Source organism: Dipodomys ordii, unplaced genomic scaffold (assembly GCF_000151885.1).
Source record: "Dipodomys ordii isolate 6190 unplaced genomic scaffold, Dord_2.0 Scaffold11, whole genome shotgun sequence".
In the NCBI taxonomy this organism is placed as follows: Eukaryota; Metazoa; Chordata; class Mammalia; order Rodentia; family Heteromyidae; genus Dipodomys; species Dipodomys ordii.
Window position 1 is genome coordinate 16833532 of NW_012267227.1, and position 9800 is coordinate 16843331.

The following is a 9800-nucleotide window of genomic DNA, read 5'->3' on the forward strand; positions in this document are numbered from 1 at the left end:
AATCATCCTGCTCTGGGCTGGGAAGGTGGCTCAGTGGTAGAGCGCTTGCCTTGCATGCATGAAGCCCTGGGTTCGATTCCTCAGCACCACATAAGCAAAAAAAGAAAAAAGCTGGAAGTGGCTCTGTGGCTCAAGTGGTAGAGCGCTAGCCTTGAGCTGAAGAGCTGAGGGATAGCACCCAGGCCCAGAGTTCAGGCCCCACGACCGGACCCCAAAAAAAAAAAAAAAAAACAGGAATCATCCTGCTCTATCCTCCTCCTGAATAGCTCAGACTGCAATACATCCCACCACTCTGCTCTCTTTATATCTCTTTTGAAAGTTACTTCTGAAAGTGGTCTGTATGCATTTCATATCTCTAAGCAAGAGGAGAAAACCTTTTTGACTATGATTATTTTTTAAGTCAGAACTTCTCCTTTCTTTCTAGGTGCCAATGTAGTTTTACAAATATAATCTGCATGAATTTCTCAGCAGCAAGGAAGAGAGATATCTGTTACACAACAATGGACAGGCAGACAAATCTCACAAATCAAAAAGAAAAAAATACTAAGGAACTATAGTTTAATTTCTAAAAATTATATGTAGCTGAATAATCACTAACTAAATTAACAGTTTCCCCCCACAGTAGGGATATAGTTCAATAGTAGAGCACTTGTATACCATGTGTGAGGCCTTAGTTTAATTCCTATCACTGCTAAAAAAAAAAACAAACCGGTAGAGTGCTCACCTTGAACTGAAGAGCTAAGAGGCAGCGCCCAGGCCCAGAGTTCAAGCCCCAAGACTGACCAAAAAAAAAAAGACAAAAAAAAAAAAAAATTCACGCATTTTGGGCTAGGAAGGTGGCTCAGTGGTAGAGCGCTTGCCTTGCATGCATGAGGCTCTGGGTTCGATTCCTCAGCACCACATAAGCAAAAAGAAAAAAGCCGGAAGTGGTGCTGTGGCTCAAGTGGTAGAGCTCTAGCCTTGAGCTGAAGAGCCCAGAGTTAAGGCCCCACGACCGGACCCAAAAAAAACAAACCAACAACGAAAGTAATTCAAGTTTTAAAGCATATGTTGTCTTATTGCCTAACTTAAAGTCACTTGAAAGCATGGAGGCAACACACTGGTAATCTCAGCACTAGGGAAACGAAGGCAAGAGAATATGGAGTTCTAGGACAGCCCAGACTAAATAGCAAGACCCTATCTCAAAAATGTAACAAAGCCAGGCACCCATGACTCACACCTATAATCCGAGCTACTAAAAAGGCTGAAATCTGAGGATCAAAGTTTGAAGGCAGCCTGGGCAGCAAAGTCCCTGTGAAACTTATCTCTCATTAACCATTCAAAAACCAGAAGCAGCACTGTGGCTCAAGTGGTAGAGAGGCAGCCTTGAGCACAAAGAGACTCAGTGATGGCCCCCAGGCCCATTTTAAATTCAAGCCCTACCACAGTCAAAAAAAAAAAAATTCATAACAGCAAAACCCACTTCATCTTCCCTCTGTCCCTAACATTCTAAACAGTTTTGTCTTGAAAGTTGTCTGCTAATAATAAACACCAATACCTACAGTAAATCCTTGGTCCTCTTTGCTTGGTTCTCAAAGTATTACTAGAGCCAGAGCCGTAACATTTAAGAGCAACTTTCTAGGAAGATAAAAGAAAAACTACATAAGCTAACATAAGGCTCTGTATTTGTATTTCTTTGTAAATGTGCCAACTCACATTAGGTAAGCATCTAACCTATACTTTAAAAAGGGATAATCATTTTACTACCCAACTAATATAAGGCCACAAAGGGTTCTGAAAAAACACAAGGTGTTATCTAATTATAAAAAAATGTGCTATACCCAGATTAAAGATAATTCTCACCTGGATAAGCCCAGATGTGCTTGAACTGGCTTTACGTTTATAGGCCACAAGCTTCCCTGCAGGAGAAAGCCCTGCATAAAAAGGCAGACCTTTGCCTCCATGTAATCTCTCCCTCACTGAATCCAGGGCATCTGTCTGCACAGGAGAGGTATCATCCACTTTCCCAGGGGACAATGAACCATCAGGAGTCTCTGATCCAGATTTCTCAGCCATATCATCTTGATCTTGACATGATGGCATAGAAATTTTCACACGAGAAGAATAAACAGGAGGGTTCTTCTCACCCCGGCTCTTTCGCTGAGAAGCCAACTCAATGATGAAGCTGCCCACCTTAAGTGACTGTGGCATGTTGCTATTGATGTGCTGGGATAAGATGCTCAAAATCTTGCTCCGGTCTTCTTCCCAGTTGCAATCTGAGATGATCTCTATCAGCTTGGTAGGACCACCGGGTGACCTCTGATGTACGTAGGAAGTAGAAGAGGATTCCCCTTCATTGCAGGAAGACTTCCAGCTCTTTTCTGATAAAAAAAAAAAATTCAAAGATAATTCTGCTTTATAGTTGTTTTATCCTGAACTTTGAAATCCAACAGTTGCTCAGTCAAATTCCCATTTAATTTAATAAGTTTAACATTCCTAATTTGGGAGTTCTACAAAAAAAAAAGGAAAAAGCAAGCTCTCACAGAGTAAGACAATTCTTTTCACTATCCAGCTGACCAAACTCTCTCATAAAAAAAGGAAATCAGTCCACTTCACACTGCCCTAAAGACCATCACTATTACATTTGGTGTAGGTTACTGGTGATTCATTCGGTTGACTTGAAATGTGAAAATAAGAGACAAAACGTAAGAGACAGGGCTGAGAAGGTGGCTCAGTGGAAGAGTGCTGGCCCTGCATGCATGAGGCCCTGGGTTCAATTCCTCAGCACCACATAAGCAGAAAAAAGCCGGAAGTGGCGCTGTGGCTCAAGCGGTAGGGCACTAGCCTTAAGCTGTAGAGCTGAGGAATAGTGCCCCAGCCCAGAGTTCAGGCCCCACAACCAGCAATCAATCAATCAATAAGAGACAGTGCTGGGCACCAGTGGCTCACACCTGTAATCCTAGCTGCTCAGGAAGCTGAGATCTGAGGATCGTGGTTCAAAGCCAGCCCGGGCAGGAAAGTCCATGAGACCCTTATCTCCAATTAACCACTACAAAACCAGAAGTGGTGCTGTGGCTCAAGTGGTAGAGCACTTGCCTTGAGCTGAAGAGCTCAGGGACAGTGCTCAGGCCCAGAGTTCAAACCTCAGGACAAAAAAAAAAAAGTGAGTGGTAAACTAACACAGTGGGGAAAGGCTTCAGCCTTGAGCTGAAGAGCTGAGGGACAGTGCCCAGGCCCAGAGTTCAAGCTCCATGACCAACAAAAATAAAAGAGAGAGAGAGAGAGACAAACCTAAAGGGAGAGAATAGAGGCCCAGTGGTAGCACCTAACTGAATCCCAGATACTCAGGAGGCAAAGATTAGGAAGCTCTCAATTTGAGGCCATCCTGAGCAAAAAATTAGAGACTCTTATTTTAACCAACTAGCAAGATCCAGTGGTACATAAGAGACATAATGAAAAAACAGGTAACTTCCTTTGTTGAAGTCACTCACTACCTCTCATCATAACAACTCTGGAAGAAGCCACTACTAGGTAAATCAGTGATGTTTCTTCCTTTCTCCCTCTGCTTTGTAGTAGCAGGTATAAAATACATGAGGCAAGTTTCAACAGATTATGATGGCAATATTGCAAGATTTGGAATAGGTTAAAAAAAATTTCACTCACAACTTCCCTAAATTTCTCATGTTGTAATATAATACGACGAAGTGAATTTTTTTTTTCTTTTTAGAAATATAAATTTTAGGCCTGGCACCAGGGGCTCACGCTTATAATCCTAGCTACTCAGGAGGCTGAGATCTGAGGATTGTGGTTCAAAGCCAGACCAGGCAGGAAAGTCCATGAGACCCTTATCTCCAATTAACCACTACAAAACCAGAAGTGGTGCTGTGGCTCAAGTGGTAAAGCATTTGCCTTGAGCTGAAGAGCTCAGGGACAGTGCTCAGGCCCAGAGTTCAAGCCTCAGGACAAAAAATTAAAAAAGTGAGTGGTAAACTAACACAGTGGGGAAAGGCTTAGTTATCTAAATTTTTGGCAAAGTTGGAAAAGAAGCAGGATAGGTGGCATATCCTGGATTGGTAGATTGGGGTTTCTGCCATGAAATAATCCAGATCTACATTAATTATTAACAAATGACAAAATTTAATTTTCATTCTGACCTTGTGATTTATCAGATTCATCCTCCAAGTCACATATGGGCTGCTGTTCAGAATCAGGTTCCTGAGGAGAGGATAAACAGAGAAATACTTCAACATATGCAATATCTATAGATAGTAAGACACAAGCATCACAGAAATAGGATTACAAGATTATGTAATCGCAATTTTACATCTATACTCAGGATGACTATCATGTTATACAACCCAGAGAAAAAAGTCTTGTGCACCAAGTTTTTAATACTTTCTGAATCATTAAGAAAATAATTTACAATGTACAATGATATAGTCTAACACAGAAGGAAGAATAATTGATGTTTAGGAGGAAAAGCTTTAGTTATTGACAAAACTCACCCATGAAGATGGAAATTGTAGTAATTACAGATAATTTAAATCCAGATGTATTTGCTTGATGTTTATTACTCCAGGGCCAAAAAATACATATAAAATATCTAGTAACACTGAGGGACAGACCACTGGAGTAGATATCCAGAGAAGTAAGATTGATTTACATGTCATGTAAACCTAAGGAAAACTAATTCTTCTGATAGCAGAGCAAATTCTAATACCAGCAATAGGGAACTGGAAGTTAAAAGGCTAATTATGTAATAAGTAATTCACCTTTGTGCTATGGTTCTCAGGACTAGACTGGTACGAACTCTGTTGATGAAATGATGGAGATGGGGATAGGGATGGGGATGGTTGTCTCTGTTCCTCTTTTTTTCGTTCATATACTCGAACTCGGGCACAAGTCATCATACTTTCAAAGTATAAATAGACTGGGTCTTTGTCCTCTTCCCGAATCTGTAAGTTTCATACAATAACATTTCATAACAATAGCGAAGAATGGTTTAAGGCTCCAAATGAAGAAGGACGCTTTAATCTTTGTTCCAGAACAATAGTGGAAATTTTTTATTGCCAGCTCTAAAATTAAATAATGCAAGTACAGTTCCTATATACTGAATCTTTTGGTGATCAGAAAGAATTTAATTTTCAAGAAATGTCAGATCATACCAAAGCACATAATTTTCATAATTGCATTAAGAAGTTTTTTAGTTAATAATCATCATTTAAGTAGTTGCTTTTATTTTCTATACTTTATCAAAGACAGCAACAATTTTAGGCAAGCACTGGTACACAGTTGTAGGTACCATAGTAGAGGATCTTCAGAGTTACTATCTGTCCTGACACATCATAGAGTGTCCAGTTACTTTAAATCTTCAACTTTACTGCTATTATTGTATATAAAAATATCCTTTTAGAAGCTTTTGCTTTTCTGTTAATAATATGCGCTATATACCAATATTCTAACAGCACTAATAACTATCTTTAAAACATTTTGCAAGTCATGTTTTAAAAAAAAATCCCTGTGAGCTTTACAAAGAGTTAGCTAATGTTACTCACATGTACCTTTTTTTTTTTTTTTCCCGTCCTGGGGCTTGAACTCAAGACCTAGGCACTGTCCCTGAGCTGCTTTTGCTCAAGGCTAGCACTCTACCCCTTGAGCCATAGCACCACTTCCGGCTTTTTCTGTGTATGTGGTACTGAGGAATCAAACCCACGGCTTCATGAATGCTAGGCAAGCACTCTCCCACTAAGCCACTTTCCCAGCCTCACCTGTACTTTTATGATACTTTTTATGAGCCAACAACTAAAATGATTAAACCAGTAAAGAAGGTATCTTATAGACATACTACCTGAAAAAAAAATTGTTCCAGAATATCAACTGAAACTGATTGAAATTAATCATCTTTATAAATTACCTTTGGAACTTGTAATTAAAAAAAAAAAGGAAACTACAGGCTTACCACAGGATTGGGTTTGGGAGTGTATGCCCGAGTAGGTTTAATTCCAGTGAGCAGTTTGCCCTTCACAGCAGGCAGTACTTCTGGCTGAGGCATCAATAATGGTTTCATAGGCTCGATGACAGAAGGCGTTGGGATATAAACCGGCTCTGGATCAACTTCACCTTCTACTTTCACCCACAATGGGTAATGTCGAACAGGCCGCTCAGGCTCTGTTTCACATATAGCTTAACAAAAAAGGTTAAGAATTTTAAGGTGCTTTTGGCAACAGATGTTCAGCAATGAAGCAATGCCAAAACAAAGTATGCTGCCTCACAAAAGGCTGTAACTTACAGAAATCAGACAGATGATCCCTAAAATTCCTCTAAGTTGTCCTCATGTACCTTCATTTATTTACCTATTAACCAAAAATTTGTTCAAAACCTATCAACCTGATAGTATGATTCACTAGAAAAAACATAGCTAGGAATAAAACCCTGAGAGAGAGAGAGAGAGAGAGAGAGAGAGAGAGAGAGAGAGTGTATCTTATGCATCTTCTGTCAAACTTAAAATTTTTTTTTTTTTTTTTGGTCAGTCATGGGGCTTGAACTCTGGGCCTGGGCGCTGTCCCTCAGCTCTTCAGCTCAAGGCGAGCGCTCTACCACTGGAGCTACAGCGCCACTTCCGGTTTTCTGGTGGTTTATTGGAGATAGGAGTCTCACGGTCTCTCCTGCCCGGGCTGGCTTTGAACCGCGATCCTCAGATCTCAGCCTCCTGAGTAGCTAGGATTACAGGCGTGAGCCACCAGCGCCCGGCCAAACTTAAAATTTTTAAATGTCTTATTGTGTGTGTCTGTGTGCGAATCATGCGCGCACACACACAAGTACACTCCAATAGTAAAACTTGAACTCAGTCTACCCTCTTGCTTGGCTTTTTTGCTTAAGGCTGGGTGGTACTCTACCACTAGAAGTACATTTCTACTTCCATAGATGTTATTTTAAATGCTATTTTTATTCATTTTCCAGCTGTTCACTTGTTTATATTCGATGATGTGTCTTGCAACCTCATCAACTAATGTATAGTCCCACTAACTTTTTTAAAAAGATTTTTAGGATTTTTCTATCTATGAATAAAGCCAGTTTTACTTTATCCTTTCCAATTTAGATACCTTTTCTCATACCTTAGTATTCATTGGCTTGAACCTGTGAATGTGCATGCATGTGTATTTGTTGTTTTGTGACAGTGTCTGGCAATGTTACTGAGACTGTTCACAACTGAGGCTCAGCCTTTAGTGTGTTGGACTACAGAAGTGTTACTGCATCCAACTCTTCAGTGTAATGTTAAATCTAAGTAGTGAAAGCACCTATTCTTCCTCACTTCCAATCTTTCGATGAAGAAAACCCATACCCAATTGTAAAGTGTGTCACAGATTCTCTATCAGATTGAGGAAGTTCCTTTCTATTTCTAGTATGCCCAGAATTTTTACCAGGAATGGGTTTTGTCAGCTGTTAAAAAATTTCCACTAATGTCAGGCATCAGTGGCTCACACCTACAATCTTAGTACTCAGAGGCTGGGAACTACAGATTACTGTTGGCGCCAGCTCAGGCAGACAGAGCTAACAAAACCACATAATCTTTTTTTTCCTTTTTTTTTTTTTTTCTTGAATTCAGGGCCTGGGCACTGTCCCTGAGCTTCTTTTGCTCAAGGCTAGCACTCTACCACTTGACCCACAGCACCACTTCTGGCTTTTTCTGCGTATGTAGTACTGAAGAACTGAACCTAGGGCTTCATGCATGCTAAGCAAGCACTCTAAACCATATTCCCAGCCCCAAAACCACATAATCATATGTTCAATTAACCCAAAAACACGGCTTGAAGTGGAGAGTGGTTCAAGTGGTAGAGCAAATGTGAGCAAAAGCCCTGAGTACTGACACAAAGAAAGAAATAATTTCCACTGAGATATTTATATAATTTTTTTATGGTAATTCATACTTTTGTTTTTTTCTTTTTTTTGGTCGGTCATGGGGCTTGAAGTCTGGGTCTGGGCACTGTCCCTCAGCTCTTCAGCTCAAGGCGAGCGCTCTACCACTTGAGCTACAGCGCCACTTCCGGTTTTCTGGTGGTTTATTGGAGATAGGAGTCTCACGGTCTCTCCTGCCCGGGCTGGCTTTGAACTGCGATCCTCAGATCTCAGCTTCCTGAGTAGCTAGGATTACAGGTGTGAGCCACCAGCGCCCGGCTTATAATTCATACTTCTTTTCCCCTCTTCAGTACTGGGTTTGAATTCAGCCCCAAGCTTGTTAGGCAGGTTTCTACCAACTCTTAATACTCACTGTATTCCAATTTTTTTCTCTTCTTCTTTTCTTTTGATTGGTCTTCCTCTTCTCTAACTCCAACTCCTCCTTCCTTTGCCTCTTCTAGAGGATCATAAAATACTGGATCTCGATGTGAAGCCTTCCTTTGGAAATGCTTAGTTTTGGATCCCCCTTTAACAAGTACAACTTTTCTTTTCAAACAAGTGCAGCCAAACATGCAATCTGGTCGCTGGCAATGAGCAGGTTGGCGCTTCTCCAAAGCTAGACTGGAACATACACAACCCAGACGACAAAAGTCGTTGTTGCATGGAGGAGCTCGTTTCCTTATGATCGTGTGGATAGGCTTAGTTTTAAGAGATGCCTAAAATTAAAACAGAAAGTCATAATTTTACTAAATCGTCCTCTATCACCACCAATGACTTACAGTCACACATTAATCTGTCTTCCTCTTTGAGTACTAACAATATAAGAGTAAAAAACAGAAAGGTTACAACATAAATATAACAAGGGCTCTGAGTAATTACCACTGTAATATTCTTTACTAATTATGAGCAAAACTATCAGAGATGGATTTCTTCAACAGAAAGCACCAGTGGGGGTTTAGAAACCTAAACCCCCAAATCTACTGTTTCAGAGTTTCAGTGGAACACACACAATCCCATTCATTTACATATTACCTATGGTACAACAACAGTTGCATAACTTCAGAATGCATAGTCTGCAGATGCCAAACATCTATTATCTAGCCCTTTATAGAAAATCTACTTGAGGGGCTGGGAAGGTGGCTCAGTGGTAGAGCGCTTGCCTTGCATGCATGAGGCCCTGGGTTGGATTCCTCAGCACCACATAAGAAAAAAGCCGGAAGTGGCACTATGGCTCAAGTGGTAGAGTACTAGCCTTGAGATGAAAAGCTGAGGGACAGCGCCCAGGCCCAGAGTTCAGGCCCCACAACCGGACCCAAAAAAAAAATCTACTTGAGTAACCAAAGAAAGGTAAGAATTAAAACAGGTATACAGAGAGCTCAAGAAACTAATCCCTCCCAAATCTAACAAACCAATTACTAAATGGGCAAGTGAGCTAAAAAGAGATTTCTCAGAAGAAGAGGTAAAAATTGCAAAGAGGGCTGGGAAGGTGGCTCAGCGGTAGAGGACTCACCTCGCATGCATGAGGCCCTGGGTTCAATTCCTCAGTACCACATAAACTGAAAAAGCTGGAAGTGGTGCTGTGGCTCCAGTGGTAGAGCGCTAGGCTTGAGCACAGAGAAGCTCAGGTATAGTGCCCAGGCAGGCCCTAAGTTCAAGCCCCAGGACTGGTAAAAATAATCATATACAGACTGAAAGAACCCCAAAGACAAGGCTTTAAAAAAAATAATGATTATCATTATGAAGGTCAAAATTTGTGACTTTAGCCAAGTATAACTATAACACAGTATTGTGAAATTTATGAAGTCACTTAATCCGAATAAAGAAATATTTGGAAGGGAAAAAAAAAGGGATGACTCCTAATGATTAATAATAATAAAGGAAGGACATAATCCACATTAAGTCCCAAACATCTTTTTTTTTTTTTT

The 9800-nt window shown here is 40.5% G+C and overlaps 1 protein-coding gene across 2 annotated transcripts in view; it reads right to left on the reverse strand.

Annotated features, from left to right (window-relative positions):
* Mga (MGA, MAX dimerization protein) overlaps positions 1-9800 on the reverse strand; it is an 81318-nt gene that overhangs the window by 32109 nt on the left and 39409 nt on the right. For both annotated transcript variants that reach the window (XM_013010104.1, XM_013010103.1), the window contains 5 exons: positions 8249-8591; positions 5939-6162; positions 4752-4934; positions 4134-4194; positions 1843-2360 (listed from right to left, as the gene is read on the reverse strand). In XM_013010104.1, coding sequence (XP_012865558.1) covers positions 1843-2360; positions 4134-4194; positions 4752-4934; positions 5939-6162; positions 8249-8591 — 1329 coding nt within the window. The remainder of the gene's footprint in view (positions 1-1842; positions 2361-4133; positions 4195-4751; positions 4935-5938; positions 6163-8248; positions 8592-9800) is intronic.